This window comes from Pteronotus mesoamericanus, unplaced genomic scaffold, assembly GCF_021234165.1.
Source record: "Pteronotus mesoamericanus isolate MK-2021 breed Mesoamerican mustached bat unplaced genomic scaffold, CSHL_Meso_final contig_50, whole genome shotgun sequence".
Lineage (NCBI taxonomy): Eukaryota > Metazoa > Chordata > Mammalia > Chiroptera > Mormoopidae > Pteronotus > Pteronotus mesoamericanus.
The window spans coordinates 30,047,154-30,071,061 of record NW_026555186.1 but is presented as its reverse complement, the minus strand read 5'-3'; the positions used below and the strand labels follow the sequence as shown (position 1 = coordinate 30,071,061).

Sequence of the window (23,908 nt, the reverse complement as noted above, 5' to 3'; positions counted from 1 at the left end):
GGTAATTTTAATGTTTGCATTTAGTATTTGTTTAGTATTTTATTTAGAAAGCCTGTAACTCTCCTGTTTTGTATTTAAAAAAATCCAGGCTTGGATATCAGTCATGCTCGTCTTAAAAAACGCAGCGGAAGGTCAAGTTAGTTTTCATGAAAGCGGAGAGATGGGATATAGGCTGCGCGGGGTGTCTGTGGAAGCAATGCCACGCTGGCTGGAGGGAGCCATGGAGAAGAAATCAGACTAAAAACGGAAAGAGATCGTGATATGTTTCGGAAAGTTGATCTGGTGTGTTAAATGGGGTTTCTGGAGAAATCTGAAAGCTACTGGTTTACAGCAGAAGCCAAAGAGGGGTCGGGGTTCGCGGAACCTCTTTAACGGATCTAAGTGGGTACGACAGGAACCTCCCTTCTACAACTTTAAAAGCCTGGACGCTGCGGGCCTTCCTAGCTCACAGCCAGGGTCGCAGCCTCTCAGCTACCTCAAAAACCCGGAGAAGGGAAATCCAGGCCGGCCCTGGAGGGGCTGGCGGTGGGCTCCGGCCATCTTGCACACTGGGCATGCGCAGGGGGTGGACCGACCGGTCCGCTAGGGAACCGTGACGAGTCCGGAAGCGCCTGCGCGCGCCCCTCCGCACGAGAACTAGTTTTGTTCCGTGTCCGACAGACAGGAGCTGTTCCGAGAGGAACCCCGGCCGAACCAACCCGACCCTCGCCAGCGTCGCCGCAATGACCAGCAACAGCTTCGCTTATAATGAGCATTCCGGGGGAGGGGAGGCGACGGAGCTGGGTCAGGAGGCGACCTCAACCATTTCCCCCTCCGGTGCCTTCGGCCTCTTTAGCAGCGATTTGAAAAAGTGAGGATAAATGTTTGGGGTGCGGTGACGGGACCGAGGAGGTGGGGATCCCGGAGGAGCGCGCATAGGGCTCGGGCTCCCGGAGAGGAGTGGGGCCGGGGGTTAACGTTTCCCGCCGGTGGGTGGGGTTGGGTCAGCTGGGAGTAGTGGGAGTTGTTGGGAAGTTGGGGAGAGTGTGTGTAGGGGTCTCCAGTAGTAATCAAACTTTAGTGAAGGAAGCACCATTGGGAGAGCTTAAGCTCCATCCCCAAGGACTCTGATTGAGTTGGTCTGGGACACAGGAATCTGAAATCTGAACAAACGTTTCTAGTAAATTTAATGTTTGTTGCATCAAATTTGGAGAAGCTTGCACGTTAGGCTGGAAGAGCGTGTGGGGAGTTGAGAGGGAGAGTTGGAGTGTGAGCGTTGCTTAAGGGAGACTACTGAAGTGCAGGAGCAAGGAGTGTTCAGGCGCTTAATGAATGGACACACTGTCTTACACAGACGTTAATGTCCTTGGACAGTTTCCTTTGCGCTACAGGCAACATCTTTCTCCCCCCAATCTCAAACAATAATAACCAGAAGTAGAGAGTATTTAATGTTACTGTAAACAAACGTACACTTTGTTTTTAAAAAGTTGGTAAAATAATTTAATTACCACCGAAAAGATGGGAAGAAAACAGTCCCAAATTGTTTTATTTTGGGAGAAGGGTTTAAACTTACAGAATCATAGTAACTTTAGTAACAGATTTTATTGTAATCATTTTTACATTTTTATTTTTAATTTCTCAGTACTAAATTTCTCAGTACCCAGTATTATGGTAACATATTAGGCTATCACTAGATTCCTGCTAAATTAAGGTAAAGTACCTGTGTTCGTGACTTTGGAGTTGTCAGAAGGGTATATCTGTAATTAAATTCTAATTTAATTTTACTAACAAGATAGAGCAGTCTGGAAAGTGCTATAGTAGTTGAAATTGGGATGAAATTTTGACTGTTTTAGGCTGATTGAAATCTTATATACAGCTTGTAGTATACAGGGTTCTTTTTCTGCCACATTCTCAGGTTAGAATAGTTTAAAACTAAGAAAACCAATTTGATTTTTCATTCTGTGTACTTAGATGATGGATTGTTCTAACAAGGAGCTTTTTGCAGCTCTTCAGCTTTATTAGCAAAAGATTTCGACTGTTGGATTAACCCATAAGTCTGTATCTGTTTTGTGTGTGCTTTGCTTGCAATTAATTACTTTCATGGTTTGTGAACATCTAAGATGTTTTTTCTCTTAGAGCCTCTGATTTTCTATTTTGTCTCATTCGGGTGTGATTTGAAAAAAAAAATGGTTTTGACTATGACTATGCTGTTGAGGTGACTAAACAGGTTGGATTTAAACTATAAATAGCAAGAAAGAAAGAGAGAGAGAGAGAGAGAGAAGAAAAGGAAGGAAGGAAGGAAGGAAGGAGGTGGGGAGAGAGTGAGAGGGGGAGGAGGAAAGAAAAGAGATAGCTAACATTTATTCAGTGCTCATACATTTATGCACTGTACCTTTATCATCTCATTCAGTGCTCCTAACAATCCTATTGCTTGTTGTCAAATACTGATCCCACTTGGCCAATTAGGAAATTGGAGCAGAGGTGATTAATTAGCCCAAGATCTAACACACACAAGCGAGAATCCTGCACTGTCTGAATTGGAACCCAGATAACCTAAGAGCTCATTCTCTCAAGCTGCTTTCAGATGATGAAATTTATGGTGCTTTGATTAGAGAATGCATACAACTCACTAAAAGTTTAAAACTTTGAGTAGTAGCTGTACACAGTGTACACCTTGGAAACTACCAGGAATTAGAAACATTTTGGCCATTGAACTGCAACATATTGGGGTTGTATAAGAAACAAGTAGAATCCTTTTCCGGAAGTGGTCAGTTAATCCTTTTTGAGCCTATATTCTCTCACTTAAAAGGTGGTGATATTTCTTGCTTAAAAAAAATTAAAAGGCATATGTAAAAAATTTAAAATTTTACCCTGTTCCTCTTGTCTAATTTTTGATGGTTTACTCAAATGGTTTCAAATTTACAAAAATGTTGCTAGTACAGACAACTACCCTTTATACAAACTCAACAATTTTAAAATTTACTATGTTACTTTATTTCTCTCTCTCTCTCCCCCTCCATAAACATACAGACCCACACTCACATTGTTTTGTGAGTATTCACATTGTTTTCTGAGCCATTGGAGACTAGGTTGTGTTCATCATGTCCCTTTACTCTTAATACCTTAGTGGGTTTTTTAGAGAATGAAGATATTCTCTTACACAAGTATGCACTGTTATATTTAGGAAATTTAACATCAGTACATTCTACAGTCTGTGATCCAGTGTTGTCATTTGTTTGAATAAATAATTTTTTTTAAAAAAGATTGTATTTATTTATTTTTAGAGAAGGGGGAAGGGAGAAAGAGGGACAGGAACATCAATGTGTGGTTGCCTCTTGTGCGCCATCTACTGGGGACCCAGCCTGCAACCCAGGCATGTGCCCTGACTGGGAATCGAACTGGCGACCCCTTGATTCGCAGTCCGGCGCTCAATCCACTGAACTACACCAGCCAGGGCCCACTAAATAATTTTTTATTTTAGCATTTTTCCCTCTCTAGTACAGCATCCCACCCAGGATCTTGTATTTCATTTATTGTTTAATCTCTTAATCTGGTCTAGTTCCTTGTCCTTTGCTTTTCACTACCTTGGCATTTGAAGAATGCAAACCAATTATGTTATAGCTTGATAATCAATTTTAGTGGTGTTTCCTCTTGTCTAGATTCTCTTTGGCCATAGTGCTACCATAGGTGATGTGTGGCCTTCTCAGACTATTGCACCTGGAGGCATAGGATGCCCATCTTCACGATAATTGTTCAGCTGTCCATTTCATTTTTTCCAATAATCTCTCTGTTGGGGGGGATCCTTTGAGACCATGCAGATGTCTTGCCTCTGATTAAATTTGCCACCCCCTATATTTGATGAATCTTCTCAATCAGTCTTTGCCACAGTTGCTGCAAAATGGCAGCTTCATCTCTCTGACTCCTTCCAGTATTCTCCTCTTTGGCTCTTGTTCTAGAGATATATGTCCTTTGAATCTTCACTGACCAAGGTGCCTAATCACTTCCTAGTCACAGGATTATTGATGATTTTTGTTTTTGGAATTTAATCTAATTTATTAGTCTTATTTATCCCATTCCCCCTTTAAACAAAACCAGATTTAGGGAGTTTTAATGGTTTTATGAAAGATCCTCTACATTATTTATTGGTTTATCAAGCCTGTGTATTAGAATATTAGCTTCTTCAGTTTATTTAAAATGTAAAGACTTAATTTTTTTGTATTCCTTTCTTTTGAGACTGTTGTAAACTTTTATTGCTTTTAGTTTTTTCCTAAATCATTTTCCTTCCTTGTTTTAAACAATGAAGCACTTTTTTTTTCATCTTTATCATTTGGCTGTGTTGTATAATTTAAAAATAATAATTTTATTCTGGATTAAACCTTTAGGATCTAATTCTAGAAAGAAATGCATAAAACTAATGATTTTTTTCATAAGAATAGTAAGACTACTAAATTATCTAATCTCTTTTCTTTTGAGAGCATCTCAATGTATTAGAGCATTGGACCTAGAGAAAATCTGGATTTAAGTTAATGGTTTCCACTTGTAATGTTGCCCTGTTCAAGTTGCTTTATCTCTTCAAACTTTAGCATCCTCATTTCTACAAAAGGTATGATAATACTTACCTATTTTGTGAGATTCTCATAGGATGGTATAGTTGAAAGTGGTTTCTAAATGAGAATATTAGCTAACACTACTTGGAAAAGTTGGTGAAAGTTTTACTGAGGGGATGGCATTTTAAGTCTTAAAGCCTGGAAAGGATTTTGCCAGAGGGAGAAAGGGGGAGTTCTTCAGACAAAGTGTGTAGAAACCAGGAGAGCTGCAAAAGAAAATGCATGTTCAGCTCAGATACAGGTTAGAACATTAACATTTAGAACTGTAGGTAGTAATTAAAGCACAGGAATGGATGAAATCATCCAGGGAGAACTTTTCTTGTTAGAAGAGAAGGCAGTTCAGACAAGTCCCTACATTTAAGGTGTGAATGGAAGAAGAACTAGGGAGAAGGACAGTGCTCAGAGGGGTAGGAAATGAGAAGAAGGTTAAAAAAAGGAAGCTAAGAAGACAGTAAGAGGAAATGATCAACTATGTTAGGAGTTGTATAGTGAGGGCCAACAGAATAAAGGCTGAAAAGAGGCCATCGGGTTTAACAAAAAGTGACCTTAGCAACCAGGAACTTAACCAGTCCAGTACCACCTGAAACACTTAAAAGGTAGCATTTTTAGTCCCTGCTGAAATTAGGGTGGATTTTTCATTTGTTTAGATTCACAGAGTTAATTTAGACCCAAACAAAGGGTTGCATGCTTTGCTGTAGTCATACTACATTTTGTAGTTATGATAGTCAGTACTACATCAGTGATTTGCATTGCATTAATAAAGCCTAGCTTAGTTTTAACTTATTTATTTTATTTATTGTCAACTTTACAACATTAGCCATGAAAATTACATTACATATAATCCTTTATCTTTTAATATCAGTATTTCTCAGTGGAGTTTCCTAGGAAGATTACATGGATCTATGGTTTGTCTGTAATTACAGCAAATCTAACTATAGCTCTGCCACTTTTTCTTTCTTTCAAGAAGGATATAGAAGTACAGCTGAATGAACGTAACCTTTCTATAGGGATGTTCTTGAGGTTACTTTATTAAAAATAAAGATAACCTAGTCCCAGATGAAATTATCTTATTAATAGTAACATTAGTTTGGTCATGCCTTGAAGAGTCATTGTGTCTCACATAATACGAACTTTTAAACTTGTTTTTTTGGTGATTGTTTCTGTTTTATTTATAATAATTTTAATTAGGCTCTATACCATGTTTTCATAATTGTTTTCATTTACACTTCTATAGTTTCAGTTGCTTTAAGCTTGTTCCACTTTCTTTTTATCTGTCCTAGTATTTCTCATTGATACCTTTATCTCATTAAGTCATTTTGTATTCCCAGATTGTGTAGAGACTCCATGAACTTGTTGATATTATATAGGGGAATCTCTCACACACTCACCTAAATTAGGTTGGCCGAAAAGTCCGTATTTTTTTTTTTTTTTTTTTTATAAAATGAAAGGTACATTTTTCATTTTCACTAATAACTTTATTAACTTGGATACCAGTATTTTGAGTATGTCGGCTGTCTCCCACATGGTATAATGTTGATTGTTTTCAATTTAATGTCTTGATTTGATTGCTCTCAACTTTAACTGGTCTACCCGACCATGGAGCATCATCCAGTGAGAAATCTCCAGCATGAAACCTCACAAACCACTTTTGACATGTTTGATCAGTCGTAGCACCTTCTCCATATACTGCACAAATCTTTTTTTGCATTCAGCTGTTTTTTGACCTTTCTTGAAATAATAAAGCATAATATGCCAAAAATGTTTTGTATTTTCTTCTATTTTCAATATTAAAATGATTACACAAAAATTCATCCATCTTGTTTTTTTTTTTTTAAATGGATGCTGATATGACAGCTGTAACAATACAATCTAACAAAATTGTTTCGAATGAAGTTAAAGACAAGGAAGCACTACTAGAGCAAACTTACAGAAAAAAACCAAACAACCTCTTTGGCCAACTCAATAATTTTGTTTAATAAATATTTTTAGGTCCTTTACTTAGTTGAATGATTCAGATTCTACTAACATTGACTGTCTCTTTGGTCAATGTACTTAAAAATAAAGCATGACTGATTCAGGGGACCTTATGTAAAAGGAAAACCTACTCTAGTATCTCTATTTTGTTGTGCTGTATGGTATGACAATGCATTGCATTGCATTGCATTGCATTGATGTATTGTTGTGTGACCCTGAAGTTAAATTGTATGTAGTTCTAGAACAGTTAGTTTCATCGCATTGCTTGAGCCTTTGCTGTGGTTAAGGTTAATCGACTTGGAATTGTCTCATAGGTGTTGAATAAACTTTACAATCAGGATTTAAGTCTCTTTTCCACTCTTCAAAGACATCTTTATTTGTAAATTTGTGCTTATTCCATAGGTATAGTTCATTCTTCTGTCTTTTCAGCACAAAAATACAAAACAATTACAAGGTCTTTACCATGCCTTTCAGAAACTTAGAATTTAGTTGGTGAGATAAAGCCAGTGAAAACTAACAAGAATACAAGTATATAATTAATATTACATTGTGTAATAATTCTGAACTTTTCAGTGTGATACACCTACCTAAAAGTATGTATTATACATTTTTTTTAAAATAAAAAGAATGATTTACTGAAGAAAATTAAAATGCTGGAATTTGAAATGTCAAACATGTTTTAGTTTGAGATGCTGATATTTTGGCCCCTCAGCATATTATGAAGAGGTACAGACTCATTGTGAATTTCTTTCTCTTGTCTAGGGCTCAGAAGTCTAGGGTTGCAGGTATGAAAATACAGTCCACTAATGATTTCTATAGCATACCTTTGTCCTTCTCATCATCTTCAAATTCAAAAGATTTAAATTCCTTGAGTTCTAATAACTCCAGTTTTGTTAGCAGACCTGTTTTGTTAATTCTGCCTAGTGGGTTGAAATTCATGATCACTAGATCTAGTTCTGGAGATGTTAACATATTTGCCATGCTATATACTATCTAAATTGAATCCTACTTTATTTTATTTACAAAAGACACATAAAATGTTAACCAATTTCAATGTTTTATTCCTGTTTCACTAAGTAACTGTCTTTTTTCCCCCAAGATGGCTGTTAAAAGAAGAAACTGTAATGGCATCTGCAGTGCCTTCCGAACCAGATGAACTTCTTATTTTGTCTTCACATTAATAAGACAGCTAGTTTTACAAAGGGCTGACTACTCAAGTTAAGGATTGTCACCTTCGTGGTGCAGCAGGGCTCCTATAACTTAGTTCTTGAAATACACTTAAAATTAAATAAGGTTTTACCCATTAAAAATTGATGAAATACTGCCTGTAAGCAGAGTCTTACTTTCCAACAGATTGCAAAAGTGTTTCATTTTATTTGCTTATCTTGCTTTTCTTCTTGGAGGAGAGACAGTTCTAACTTTTACAGTTTATCTTAACAAATATTCAGCTAAAAAGATATTCGTCCTTTGATGTAGGATATGTTATTTTAAGATCACTGTTTTGGTGAGATTTGAGGAGGAAATCTGGAATACTTAAATTTGAAGCCTTACCATTAAATCTCATGATGTGAAATATTTATTTCACTTTTTTTTTAAAAATTTAGAGCAGCCATACTAGAACTGAATGATTAAAACAAAAAAGGCAGACAGATGGTTGGTGGAAATGTTCTTTTTTACTGCATGAAAAGTTAAACTGCTCATGGAATGACAAATGTATTATAGTGAAATAATTTGACAATATTGCAGTTGTATATGTAAATGAACTGCTGACAAAAACAAATTGCCTGCAGTCCAAATTCAAAATTTAAAGTGAAGAACCCAACGTAGAATAATCAAGAAGGAATGATTTTCATATATTTCATATTACTATGAATAACAAATCCTGGCTTGTGTACTTAGGGAAAACTTATTTAGCATATCAGCTGTAAAGAGTTCATAAATCTATGAAAAGTGAACAACTTATGGTCAATGTCTGCTTTTTGATGGGTGGATTTATTTGTAATAGGAACTGACCTAATTGGAAGGCCAGCATCTTTAATCCTTCAGCTGACTGAGTTAGCATGGCCGCTGGGCAAAGCAGAGACTTATGAAAAAGGCTGGTTCCAAAATGATGGGCTGGCAGAGCTACATATCACCCAGCTGTACTCTAGAAATGGGTTTTCTGAAAGTTGGTTAAGAATGTGATCATGAGGGATGAGGGGGAAATCAATACTACGAAGGCAGAGAGGCTAAGGGCATAGTGGAAGGTGAGAGGACCAGATTATGTAGGTCCTTGAAAAACCTGGAATTTTACTTTAAGAGAGAAGACAAGCCTTTGGAGGCTTTGAGCAGACTGGGTATTTAGGAGTCAGTCAGTAGCCATCAAGTGCCTGTTGTGTGTCATATCAATTTTTTTGTTTTGCTTGAAAAGATTATAGTCTGGGGTTCCTTGGACCTCCTTGTTCATTTCTTGTGTTTTTTTTTAAACTTTAAAAAATTATAGAAGTAATTTATTGATACGAGTGCCATGCACTGTTGTATGCCTCGCACTGTTCCTAATGTTAAGGATTAAGCAGTGGACAAAATGCCTGCTCTCATGGAGCATACATTCCAGTGGAATGAAGATAGGCGATAAACAGATCAATATATGGTTGGTCATTTGATGATGAGTACTAAGGTGATGAATAAAGCAGGGATATAGAATAGAAAGGGTGGGGGTTGGGTTTGAAAAAGCAGGGTAAGGAAGAGATCCTTGAGAGTTTGGTAACAGAACACATACCTCAAGGATGTGAGGGAGTGACATGCAGATGTCTGGGGAAGAGTGTTGAGTAAGAAGAATACAAGAGTATTCAGAAGAAGTAAGTATCCAGGCTCTGTCTAAAGCTGGAGAATTTCCGACCTGTGTGAGGATCAACAAAGAGGCCAGAATAGCGCGAGTAGAGTGGAGGAAGAGGCGGGAGAGGTTAGTAGATCAGAAGGTCAGAGAGGAAAGGAGCCAGATTGGTTTGGGCTTTGTAAATCATTGTAAGGACTTATTTGATTCTGAGTGAAAAGGGAAGTCACTGGAGGGTTTTGAACAAAGGTGTGAGACAATCCAGTTCCTTTTTAAATGGATCACTTTGCCTCCTGAACTCTCAATAGAGAGCAGATCCAAGGCAGGGAGACCAGCAAAGAGACTATTGCAATAATCTATCTAGGCCAGGAGAAGATGATGACTAAATCAGATTGGTGGGGGTGGAGATAAGGGCTTGAATTCTGGGTATACAGTATTTTGAAGGTAGAGTTGATAAAAGTTGCTGATGGTTTGGATGTGGTATATGAGAGAAAAAATATATCAGGGATGGACACAAGGTGTTTTACCTAAACAACTGGAGGTTTGCAATTGCTATCAACTAAAATGAGGAAGATTGTGTGAAGGGGAATTTAAAGAGGGAAGAGGATGGAGAGCTTGATCACGTTAAGTTTGAGATGTCTGTTAGGCATCCAAGTGGCCTATATTAAATAGGTATTTGGAAACATAAATCTGGAGCTTAGAGAAGTCAGGTTAGAGATACAAGTTTGGGAGCCATCAGGTTATAGATGATATTAAATATCATGGATTGGATGAGACAACAAGGGAGTGAGTGTAAAAAAAAGGAGATCAGCATTCATGGAGTAATGTGGCAAGTGTATGAATGGGGTCAAGTAGATGATTACTGACAAATGAGTTTTGGATTTGTGTATGTGGAGGACTTTGGTGACTTGACAAGCCATTTAGGTTACAGTAGTGGGGCTAGATGCAATGGTGGGGCTGAAAGTGTGACTGGACTTTGTTCAAGAGAGAAAGGAAAAAATTGTAGTTAGTATGTATGTTAGTTTAGAGGGGAGCCGAGCAATAGAATGGCACCTGGAAGGGAATTTTAGGTCAAGGGATTTTTTTTTTTTTAAATGGGAGAAAGGATTATTTTTTTGTTTGCTTGGACTATCTGATGTAGAAGAGGGAAAATTGCCGTTGTGACAGAGAGAAGGGAATCACTAGACTGATAGCCCATTTTCCTTATAGGAAATTTAGCAAATATAGATTGGCTAAAAAATAACCACCTGAATTTCAACGCTTGGAATCAGTTAACATGATATGGACCTTCCAGTCTTTTTTCTTATTCATATATATACTATGTGTTTTGAAGCAAAACTGTGTCCTTTTGTAGTATAATATGACATTATAATTTTTTTTTTATTCACTAATATATGGAGCCTGTTGATTTCTTCAAGTAATAGTCCTTTTAGGACAAATTGTAATTAAGCCACTGTCTTAGAAGCACTAAACTCTTAGAAAAGTAAACTGTGTATACAAAATGAAGTTATGTAGCTAGCTCCACTAAAAGCTTTAAATGGGCATGTGTTGAATGGGACCTTATTAATTAATTACATGAAAGGAAGGGCCTAATAAAATAATCAATAATAATGTTTTGTTAGATGGTAGCACTGACCAGGGCTTTCTGTACATATCTCTGTATACCAGGCAGAGGGAATACTGTCCATTATAGTAGCCACTAGCCAAATGTGACTGTTAAAATAAATAAATTAAAATAAATTAAAATAAAATAAATTAAAATAAAATTCAGTTTCTAGTCACACTAGCCACTTTTTTATATGCTCTATGTAGCTAGCAGTCACTATATTGGATAGTGCATATAAAGAATATTTCCAGTTCACAGATCATCCTGTTGGACACCACTTGTTTAGAGGCAAGGATTTGGGCTAATTTTTAAGGGACAGGAAAAGAAATTGAATATGGGTGAGGCATTGGGTTGGAGGGAAATGAGGGACTGATGAAAGATGGCTGACAGGTAATCACAGTCCATAGTATGAAGGGTCTGGTATATCATGCTCAGGTATTTGGACTTTATCATGAAGGTTTGCACAGTAAGGAGTTACCAAAGGATTTGAAGGAGAGGGGCAAGATAGATTTACATTTTATAATGGTCACTCTGGCTGAATTTGGTGTTTGAACGGGTGAACTATACAGTTAGTGGAAGTATTCTGTGATATTGGAAACACAGAAAATAGGGAAGTTCAGAGTTAGGAGTGTTGCATTTTATTCTGGATCTTTTGAATTTGATTGAGATGGTAGTTTGGCATCCATTAAGCTGTTAGATACATGGATGTGGCACTCAGGAGAGGTACTTGGGCAGGAGGTAGAGATTTGGAAGTCATCAATTGATAGGTGATTTTGGAAGCCATTAAAGGGAAGAAGTGTGGTATGAGAGAAGGCGAAGGTGGACTCTTGGTAAAGTCAACATTGAAGGGGGAAGGACAATTGAAGCTTACTTAGAAGACCAAGAAGAAGGAAGTTGGGGAAACACTTGATGTTGATTATACAAACAGATCTTCTGCATTGTGTTTAAGATTGAGAAAAAGGATCAAGCCCACTTTTTAGTTCTATAGGAGGAAGATGGCAGATGAATTGTTCATTGTGGTTTGTGGAGACAGTGTGGTGATGCTTAAGCACACCCACTCTGGAGCTACTCTGCCTGGTGTGAAAATTTTTCACAGAATTAATAAGTGGTACTTGGGCAGGTTACTTTGCCACTCTGTGCCCTTGGGTTTCTCATCTGTAAGTGGAGATGAGGATACTAATAGTACCTATACTTACTGAATTATTGTGAGAATTAAAAGATTTAACATATGTAAACATTAACAGTGCCTGATACATCATAAGCATAATAATTATTACTGTTGGGACACCAGTCGAGCTTTACAATGTAGTTTTATAACTGTTAAAATTTTAGAGCCATTGTTAATTTCCACATTAACCATTGCTTTATGTTTTTAGTTTTCAAGTTATTCCTAAGTTTCACACTATTGTTCTGAATCTTACCACGCAGCATTAGAAACTATTAAATTATATAAAGTATCTTTAATGTGCACCACATAAAACAAATCGGTAAGCACTAGGTAAATTCTATGCGATTATCAAGAATTTGGGAGTAATGATTATAGTATAAGGGAGTAAAATATATTTGTTTCAAACTTTTTATTTAATATCACTTTTGCTAACAGGTATTCTATTTCTTTAAAGTAGTCTATTAAAGAAGGAGCTCATTTCTCATTTTTTCTGCCTGTCTTTAATAGAAATCAAAGGGATAGAGTTTCAGGAAGGAGTTAATCAGCAGTGCCAACTACTGGTGAGCTGTCCCATGAAAGAAAGTCAGGGGAAGCCTTTCCTGAATTTAGTCATAGGGCAGTTGTTGGAGAATTTGGTGGTGGTGACAGCAGTGTCAGGGGAAGTCATTGCAGCAGATTGATGAGAAGTGAGTAATGGAAGAACACTACTCCGAAGATCTTTGGCTTTCAGTGAGGAGGAGAAAGGGTGGAATTGTAGGGACACATGGAGTCTAAGGAGCTTTTAGTTTTAAGGGTTGAAGAGAGTTGAGAGTGCTTAAATGCTGGTTGGAAGGACACAATAGAGAAGAGTGCTGGAAAACAAGAGGGAGAGATCTAGAACACAACGGAGAAAAGAAGGAATGGACGATTTGAAGGCTTAATTTATAGTCTTTTGTTAACAAGAGGGAAGAATGGTTAGAACGTCTGATGAGAATGGGCAAAGGAAGTAGTAAGGATAGAGGTTTGAGGAGAGTTCTGAAGTAGCTGCAACAGACAGTGGGAAGGCCTTTTGACAGGGAAAACCAGGAAGGCTTGTTGGATCATATTGAGGGCTTGCCCAGTTGGTAAGAGAACATTGATTTATACTGTCAACAATCTGATCTTTTTCCCTGGCAGTGCTTAGCTGCCTTTGCTTAAATGTGAAGAAAATAGTCAATTCATGATGCAGAATTGAGGCTTTGCAAGGAGGGTGCTATGAATGACAGTTTGGCAAGGATCTTGGTAAGAAAGATGTCGATGTAATTGAACACAGTTTCTAAGCCGGAGTGGGAAAAAGTAAAGATTGGAGATTGAAAGGAAAAAAGAGGGGTCGGGGAATAGGAGTCCTTAAGTTAAAGGAGTAGGGGTATTGGGACTAATCGAGTGGCAGTGCTAGAAGATGGGAGACTGTGATCAGAAGGAGAGTTGTGTGAATTTAATATTTCAGAGATTGAGTAGTATTGGGTGTATACAAGTTTTGGTTATGATTTAGGGTATGACTATGGCAGAGAGTAGCTGAAATTGCCTGGAAGTGAGAATCAATAAAATGGTTAGGCCAAAGAACTTAGAAATATTATTTTACTGGATGGGCTTCCTACTGAATGTTAAAGTCACTCATAATAATAGCCAGTGGCTGAAATGTCTTAATTGAGTGGGCCAGTGATAGATAACAACAGCGAGGATGAACGGGTAGCTGAGCACAGTGGCAGTTATTTTTGAAGATGCTTTCTCTGTGGATCCATTGAATCTAGTATCAGAAATAATTATGTCTTCTGAGATCTTCCCTTTCCCCTTTATGTATTGACATTGTGAATCATGGTTATGTCCTTTATACAATAACTGCTAGAAAATGTAGAGCGAAATGTGGTCTGTAGCTTGCAAGTGTATGGACCTTTGTGGCAAGCATTTTGGGTATTAACCTAACTCTCGCCTCTATTTTAATTTCCTTATTTTTTCCTTTTCCCGCTAAAATTCTAAAGTCTTGCTATATATTATGAATAATTGAGTATCCTTAAATTGAAGTTAGGGAACAGGGCAGAGCATAAGTAAATATGCCTAAGCAATTGTTGGAGATAGTAACAGTTACTTTCGTCATTCATTGCTGCCACTACATCACCATCACCATAATGGTCAAACATTTATTGAGTAACTACTCTGTGCAGCTTCTGCTCTTGGCTTGGGGTATCCAAACCAGCATCATAATTGTAGTAATGACAGTAACAATACCTTATATTTTTATTCTGCTTTTATTTTCTATGATTTTCAGGTCATTCCCCCCATATACCCCGAAGACGTCGTAAGTCCTCCAGTCTTCCTAATAACATTTAGTCCTGTCTTCTGCCCTTCTTGCTGAACCTTGGTGTTAGAATCACGTCTAAATTTTGTCCATTCTAAACCATTCATTGTTCCTAGACTTGAGCCTCTTTCCTTCTAAACCTCGCTCGATAGAGATCCCCAGGAACCTCTTAATCCAGGCCTCTTGTTGGCTCAATTATTTGCTCTAAGTGCATATAAAACTTCTGCTCACTAGGGTTATAGATACGGGTTCCAGTTATTCAATGAGAAACCATTTAGGGGTTGGGTTTATCTGAATCATTGGATCTCTGTCTTTTTGTGTGGACGGTCTCTTCACCCCATCTAACTCCATAAGCTAATACTCTCCCATATATTCTTAGGTTCACTGTTTATGGGTAACACCTTCAATTTTTATAAGACTCTATGCCCACATATTTGTTCTATTTCTCCCTTTTTATTTTGAGTCCTCATTATCGTCCAAGGTGTGTAATTGCCCAGAGGGCCTCTTAGTTTCCAAACAGGAGCTATAGTTCCGTGTTATAAGTGCCACACAAGGGCTTTCCTCAGGCTTCCCAGGCTTTGGGACTCCAGAGCTTTCTCTTTTCTTTCTTTCTTTTTTTTTTTGAAGCAGTTTTCCATGGGGCATGCATCTGTGTATTGATTTGCAAAAACTTTCATGTACTTTATCTCTAGTTGAGTTATCAGAACACTAACATTAAAATAAAAAGGTTAGCATTTGCTTAATGACAAATGGAATAAGAAGTACTACAGGATATTGAAGGAGAAAGCTGTCACTGAAGGCTGGAGCTACAAGAGAAGGTAGACTTCGATTTAAACTTTGACACAAGGATTAGGAAAGAATTAAGGGTAGGAAGAACCAAGAGTGAAGGTAAAACGTTCTGGCTTTTCTCTGGCAACAGTGAGTGAACCTGTTTGTATAAAGAGTGTAGTTCATGGAAAGGAGCAGTAGGTAATAATATTCAAGAAGTAATTGGCTAGAGTGCGAAGGAAGTTGGATTTTAACTTCCGTTCTAAGCACAGGAGTTGGTGATTACAAATATTACTGCAGTCGTGTTTTGGGAAGATTAACCTGGCATTGTATTGAGAATAGATTGGAGAAAAGAAGCTGGAGACAGAGGAACCAGAAGGGAGATTTTTAGGAAAAGTCTAAGAGTAATATGATAATGGTTTAGACTCTGTTGATGTAAACAGGTAATGAAGAGGCAGGGAAGTGCGAGCAACATCCTGAAAGAGGGATTTATAGGTTTTAATTACTAACTAGATTTGAGGGAGGAGGGAGAGAGGAGTCAAGGGCTTTGGTCTTAAGCCTATATAGAGGAATGTTAGGACTATTGACTTAAACGAGAAAGGATTGAGAGGACATTTGGGAAGGCGAAAGGACATTTTCATGAGTTATCTTGGACTGTAGTTACGTATTTGTAGATATGTTTGATATGTATTATTTGAGAATATGTTGAGGTGAGAGAGCAGTATATAGTTGTCTGTGAGTAAGTAACTACATTTCTCATTAGATGCAATCAAATTCTGTCAGGTCTGTCCTTGAGATGTGTTTGTGGTTATTGAAAAGGTCAGTATAATATTGGGAAAAAATATTTTGAGAATAAAAAATAAAAACATGGTCTCAATAGAACATTAGTCCAAAATAATGAGAGCAGTCAGATTACTAAAAAAGGAATACAAATGGCTATTGTACTAGTCCTCAGATGAATACAAACATCCTTCCTATTGTCTTTTATGAAACAGTGGTAATTGTTTCGTAGAGGGTAGTTTTTGCTAACGTTTTTATATGGCAAAGTAAAAAGTAGGCAACTCTGTATCATTACCCAGACTTTTGTTGAAAATTTACCTAGTTCTTGCAATCCAGAGGTCTGGGACACTCGTCTGATTATTTCAGCTTATCACCTTCGGGACAGTTAAGAATTTTACAAACACTTTCATGTATTTTAATAAAAATCAGTACAGATGACTCATTTAATATAACAAGTAGAAGTGGTAGGGTTAATTAAAAGTCAACTAAATACAGTTAAAAACACATAGTTCTTATAAATAGTTTCTGTCTGACAGTATAACAATTATAAAATAACAGATGGATTTTCTCAAGGTGATTGGATATTTGAACATTTTTTTAAAAGAGAAAATGTGGTTAATTGCTGGAAGTCAGAGATAGTTTCTATTTACACACACACACACACGCACACGTAACCATTTATTCTGGTGCCTAGTACATTACTTAAATGATTTTTTTCCTTAACATTCTTAATATTTAAAATTTTTAATTAATGAAGTAAAAATAATAAACATTTTTAATATAGTTTGGTCAGTAGTATATGTATTATATTTTAAAAATTTAAAACCACATGTGAGATAATGTAATCTTTTAAAAATGACCACTTTTTTTTAGATGACAATGGTTTTTCAACAGATGGCAAAATGTTAAATAACTATTTAAACTTCAGTTATTTGCACTCTTGGATTCTATTCCTAAGCAGGAATTTGACCTTTTTTCTCTTTTTAGGCCTGTATATAGCCTTCATCAGGACACGTGACAGGACCATGTGACTTTTTTTTCTTAACTGTGGTAAAAAACACATAACGTTAAATTTACCATCTTAGTCATTTTTAAGTGTACATTTCTGCAGTGTTAAGTATATTCACAATGTTGTGTGACGCATGTCAAGAACTTTTTCATCTTGCATCACTGCTATGTGACTTTCTAAAAAGGGAAGTTTCTGCTGAGATTTTCAAGTGCTTCAGGGACAGAGCTTATCTAAGGTAGAGATTGCTTATTGGTTTCCTCAGTTCCCTACACAGAAAGCTGGTCCAAACTCATCAGATGGAAAACTTGCCTTCTGTGGCCTTGAAAACTTGTTTTTATTATTTTATAGAACTTAAAAATCGATCTAGCTTCGAGTTGGCACATCTTATTAACACAGTTTAGAAAACTTGTATTTATTCTGCTGTAATTTATGAATTTCTTGGAGGCAAATATAATGCCAATACTCAGACTTGATGCACACACTGACTCTTTGGCATGTCTGTGTTTATGCCCATCTGTTACTGTGGCACCAGGCCCATTATCACAGTAGCGTGCCAGTAGCAGTGAGGCATGTGAGCCAACAAAGATGAATTGTTTGGATGGAATACACTATTCTGTAATGCTAATTAATTTTGAGCTGATGAACCTACATGAGATGATGTTAACCAAATACAGTCAAAGTAATGTCATTGAAGATAAAATTTATTTTGACTTAGGCAGAAGTGTATCACAGATGTTTTAGACTACTATTGAGAATAGTTAGAATTAGTGTATATTATGATTCCAGTGATCAGTTTTCTTTTCATAATAATTTTGAATGTAAGGGAAAAAATAATAGTTTTCTTGTAGCAGATTATAGATACAGGAGGAAGTGTGGCACTCTAGATTATAGATTTATACTTATAAGGCATTACTTTACAGTTCTTGAAATGTGTTCATAATATACTTAATTTTAAAGCAGAAATTTAAAAAAATTTTAAAGTGTATTTTATTGAACATGCTATTACAGTTGTCCCAATTTTTCCCCGTTTGCCCGCCTCTGCCCAGTACCCCCTTCCCTCCAGTAATCTCCCCCCTACCCCTTAGTTGATGTCTGTGGGTGCTATGTGTAAGTTCTTTGGCTTTTCCATTTCCCATCTGTTGTTAACTTCCCCCTATTTTGTTCCTACGGATTATGCTTCTTAGTCTCTGCACCATTACCCTTTCTCCTCCTTACCCCTCTGAGCTGATAACCCTCCAAATGATCTCCATATCTATGGTTCTGTTCCTGTTCTGGTTGTTTGCTTAGCTGTGTTTTTGTTTTTTGTTTTAAGATTCACTTGTTGAAAGTTGTGAATTTGTTGCCTTTTTAATGTCCATGGTTTTGATCTTCTTCTTTTTCTTAAATAAGTCCATTTAACATTTCGTGTATTCATGGCTTGGTAGTGATGAACTGCTTTAGCTTTACTTTACCTTGTCTGGGAAGCACTTTATCTTTCCTCCCTTTCTAAATAATAGCTTTGCTGGATAGAGTAATCTAGATTGTAGGTCCTTGCTTTTCATCATTTTGAATACTTTTTACCAGTCCCTTCTTGCCTGTAAAGTTTCTTTTGAGAAATCAGCTGATAGTGTAGGTAACTCTCTGCTTTTCTCTTGCTGCTTGTAAGAGTCTCTATCTTTAACATTTGGCATTTTAATTATGATGTGCCTTGGTGTATTCCTCTTTTGGTCCAACTTGTTTGGGACTCTCTGCTTCTTGGACTTGTATGTCTATTGCCTTCACCAAATTAGGGGAGTTTTCTTTTATTATTTTTTAAAAATAAGTTTTCAATTTCTTGCTCTTCTTCTCTTTCTGGCATCCCCATGATTTGGATGTTGGCACGTTTGGAGATAAATCCTTGGTTGTCGGACTTCCATACAGCTCTATTTTCTGACAGTTCTGGGTGTTACTAGTTTTGAGATCTGGTTGTAATTCTTTCTGTGGTTGCGTGAGGAGGCCAAGTGTGTCACTTATGTCTCTATCTTGACCGTAAGTCCCTTCCTCTTTCTGAAGCAGAAATTGACAACAATGTGATAAATTTGAAGAATGTTGGATTTCAAAACAATCCAAGTTTAATTCCTTGCCATTTCTTAGTTCTCTGGAAGTATACTTGAAAGTTAGATGAGATTACAATTTCTTTTTTTTTTTCCTAAGCACCCCAGTTTTCAAACCAAGGTTTTTTGGGTAGACAAGGGACAGGGAAACCCTGCATCTAAAAGAAGGTATTGGGCCTCTTGGTGGTGAAGTGTGGCTTGTGCTGGCCACTGGTGGGGCAGTGGGAACTTGATCTTGGAGTCATGAAACTGCTTGACTGCCAGCTGGCCGCACTTGCTGGCTGTAGTGTCCTCCATCTTCATGATCTGGATCAAGGGGGTGTGGGCACGGTGCCAGGCCCCCAAGTCTTGGTAGCATTAGGTGGCGGCATCTGTGGGAGTTATGTCCCAGTACTCCCGGTACATGTTGTGGGTCCCACTGCAGGAGTCGTAGCGCTGCAGGCAGATACCAAAATTCTTCACCTGAAGGGGGGATTTTTGAATGCCTGGCCAAAGTAGGCGATTTCCCCTGAAGATTTCTTCATCTTCTTCAGCTGAAACACAAAGTACCAGAAGTGGGACTTGGCAACGACACTGTTAGCTGCAAAGATGCGCATGCTGTAGAGGGGCAGTGTGTGGCACTTAGGGGTGGGCAGGCAGCGTCCTGCCACCTTGTACTGTTGCCCTGTGCCCGAGGCCTTCCTTGCATTCTTTGCACATTTGCCACCACCTACAAAAGGCAGAGTTTCTTATATATTGTATAATCCTTTACTTGTATGTTTTCTTTATGATATTTGGGCCTTAGGTCCTTATCTATTAAATGGGAATAGTAGCCACATGTGCTTCATCAAGACTTTGTAATACTTAAATTATATAGTTTTATAAGTTCTAGAAAACAATACTACAGTTTTGGCTAAATAAGTTAATTATATGGTATAAATGAAAGACATGGTAGTGGCAAATTAGTAATTTAGAAAGGATATAGTTCACATTCCCATACTCTCAGAGATAGCTATGGTAAATAAGTTTGTATCTATCTTTCCAGAAATTTTTTACAAACCCAAATGATAATATATATGGTATCCTCCATGTATATTGCTTTTCCCTTCATAGATCTTGGAAACCTTGTATCAGTATATGAAACTATTTCAATCTCTTTCACCACTGTATAATATTTCCTAGTACTCTCTTTATTTCATTAGTTCTGGTTTTGAGGGCCATGTGATTAATATCACTTTTTGATGAGTATAAGCAATATTACAACATAAATTTTTGCATACTTGTGTGAATGTATCTATTTGTAGGAAAAATTTCTAGACAGAATTGTAGGTCAAAGGTCATTACATTTTAAATTGTGATAGATATTGCTAAATTACCTTCCAGATGGGTTGTACCAGCAGTAAAGTCTGTTTTCATTACTTTTTTGCCAATACTGGGTGCCATTACATTTCACAATATTTGCCAATCTTACAGGTGCAAATTGTTGTTACACTGAGTCCTTATAATTGTGAGTGCATTAAATCTCCTCCCTCATGTGTATCGGTTTATTCTTTCAGTGAAATACTTTCAAGTGTCCTTTATCCATTCCCTTATTGAATTAGATCTCATTGTATTTTAAGAAAATTGGCACTTCTGTCAAATGAATCTCAAATTTATTTATTTATTTATTTATTTATTTATTTATTTATTTATTTATGTTTATGGGATTTTTTAATCCAAAAATTTAAAAAGTTTTTGGTTTATGTTTATCAATTTTCTGTTGTTTTTTTTTTCCTGAGACTCCCCCAAGTGGCATTTTTCATTTACAGTGCTCTTAAACAGTGAAAAAGAACTTTTGCCTGTTCCATCTAATTTTTGTGTCAGCATTCATAAACTCAACTAGCTCAGTGACTGTGAAATTTCCTTTAAAACTTTAAGGATGAGTACTCACATTCTAGAAGACATTCCTAACAGCTTGTGCAAAAGTAGAACCTACTTTTTGCTGCCTGACAAGAGAACAAGTGTCTAAAAACATTGATAAAGGCTTTGGCAAGTATGTATGGAGACTTCCTCTGGTATATGTGTGGCATCATGATTTTTAAAATGTGTCTAGGGTTTAACCTTTATTGGGGTCATGGATCCTGTTGAGAATCCAGTGAAAGCTTGGAGTTTTTCTGTAATTCTCTTAAGAAACCTGTTACTATACAGTCTATATCCATTTATTCTTTCAACTATTATTTACTGTGTGCCTATTATAGGCCAGTAAAGAGCTTAGTGTATTTGAGGAAACTATATTTATACATCTTCTTTTGTATATCATATATTCAAATACATTCCTGCCTTATTATCTTGGCAGAATTTCTGTGGTTTGCTCCTTATTGTCACTTGAGACCTCATTTGATCACCTACCCATAGTAATTTTGCGTGTCCACTTAGTCTGTATTTCATTACCCTATTTTAATTCTTTGAGTACTAATCTGGCCTTTTTATCTTTATACTTTCCTTCTTTCTTCCATTCCTTGTCCCTCCCTCTTCCTCCTTCTGTTTCCCCTCCTACTTCCTCCTACACTCTCTTTCCCCTAAATTCTCACTTAGGATTTAGGTCCCAAGAAGTCAGGGACCCCACTACTTAGAACATTTTTTGACACATAGTAGATACTGAGTAAATGAGTGTGTGAGGCCCAATGATAAGTGTCTTTCTCATTGTCTTTATAACAACTGACTTAAAGTAGATACTGACCTTTAGTTTTGTTGATTTTTCTCTATTATAGTTTACTTTCTATGCTATTGAATTCTCCTTTTATTCTTTTAGTTGTTCTATGACTTGAATTTGCTTTTTCTAGCTTCTTGAGATAGAAGCTTAGATTATTGATTTTCAGCCTTTTGTATTGCATTAAGAAGTGTAAATTTACTTTTCAATACTGCTTTAGCTGCATCTAATGAGTTGTGAAATGTTGCAGTTTCATTAGTTAGTTAAAAATATTTTTTAATTTCCCTGATGATTTCTTCCTTGACTCATAGATCATTTACAGTGTGTTGCTTATATTTCTAAACATCTGGCCATTTTCTATTTATTCTTCTATTATTGATTGCTAGTTAGATTTCATATGCTCTGTATGATTTCAGACCTTTGAAATTAGCGGAGATTTTATTTGGCATATATTTTGATAAATGTTTTATGGGCATTTAAAAAGAATGTTTTTCTTCTGCACTTGTTGGATATAGTGCCTTATGTGTCTCAGGTTAAGTTGGTTAATTGTGTTGTTTAAATTTTCTACACCTTTATTGAGTTTTTTGTCTGCTTTTTCTATCCCTTACTGAGAAAGGTATGTTAAAATTACCAGTCATGATTAGGATATTTGTTTTTCTTCTATTCTGTCAGCTTTTGCTTTATAGATGGAAACTATAAATTTAGAACATATAAAATTTTGAGTTATTTTATCTTTCTTTAAAAATAATAGCCTTTTATGTCCTGGTACCAGATCCTTAGCTTTTATTAGTCTGAAAACCACTTTATTTTACCTTCCATTTTGAAGGGTATTTTTGGGTATAGAATTATATGCTGACCTATTTTTAAATAAAGATTTTTCTGTATTTACTTTCAGAGAGAGGGGAAGGGAAAGATAAAGAGAGGGAGAGAAACATTTATGAGTTAACTTTCACACATGCACTGATCAAGGACTGAACCTGCAACCCAGGCATGTGCCCTGACAGAATTGAATTGGTGACCTTTTGCTTTGTGGGACAACACCCAACCAATAAGCCACACCAGTCAGGGCTATATGTTGACCTTTATTTATTTTTTATTTCAGTCCTTTAAAGATGTCATTTCATTATATTCTGGCCTTTATAATGTCTGATGAAAAGTTCGCCATCAGTATTATTGTTGGGCCTTTTAACGCAGGGGTTAGCAAATTATGGCTGACCTGTTCATATGAATAAAGTTTTATTGGAACACAGCCATGCTCATTTATTGTCTGTAGCTGCTTTCACTCTACAGTGGTAGAATTGAGTGCTTAGATCACAGGTGGTATGAGCCTGTAATACCTAAAATATTTACTCTCTGGCACTTTACAGAAAAGATTTGCTGACGCTTTCCTTAAGGAAATTTTTTTTTCTCTGCATACTTTTAAGGTTTTTCTCATTGTGTTTGATTTTCAGCAGTTTGACTTTGCTGTGTCTACTGTAGCTTTCTTCATGTTTGTCCTGTTTTCTTAAGATTTTTAAGTATGTAGGTTTATGCATTTCTTCAGTTTGGAAAAATTCTTAGCCACTATCTCTTGAAATATTGCTTTTGTCTCATTCTTTCTTTCTCTCCTCTCTCTTTGGGACCCTAATTGGAGGTATAATAAATATTTTGACTATAGCTCTCATGCCTCTGTTCTGTGTTTTCCATTCTTTTGTACCTTGGTGCTTCAAATGATGTATTTTCTTTTGACCTGCAGTCAAGTTCAGTAATCCTGTTTTTTTGTTTTTTGTTTTTGTTATTTCTAGTGTGCTATAAACCTATGTGGTGAGTTCTTTAAAATAAAAAAAGAGATTTATTTATTTATTTTTAGAGAGGGAGAAGGAGAGGGAGAGAAACATTGATGTGCAAGAGAAACATTGATTGGTTGTCTCTTGCAAGCCCTCAACTGGGGACCTGGCCTGCAACCTAGGCATGGGACCTGACTGGGAATCAAACTGGTGACCTTCTGGTTTCTGGGATGATGCCTAACCCTGACTGAGCCACATCAGTCAGGGCTGGTGAGTTCTTAATTTCGTATACTGTGTTTATCAGTTCTGGATGTCCATTTAATTATTTCGTATAGATGATACTATTTTGTTGATATTCCCTATCATTTCATTTTTTTTGTTCATC

The 23,908-nt window shown here is 36.7% G+C and overlaps 1 protein-coding gene and 1 pseudogene across 1 annotated transcript in view; one reads left to right on the top strand and one right to left on the bottom strand.

Moving 5' to 3' along the window:
• Nucleotides 1-581: 581 nt before the first annotated feature.
• The window catches only part of AP3B1 (adaptor related protein complex 3 subunit beta 1), a 254,416-nt gene continuing 231,089 nt past the window's right edge, over nt 582-23,908 (top strand). The window contains exon 1 of the mRNA XM_054578514.1: nt 582-850. Within this exon, the coding sequence (XP_054434489.1) occupies nt 723-850 (128 nt within the window). The 5' untranslated portion in view covers nt 582-722. The remainder of the gene's footprint in view (nt 851-23,908) is intronic.
• On the bottom strand, nt 19,248-20,511 carry LOC129074707 (60S ribosomal protein L18a-like; annotated as a pseudogene).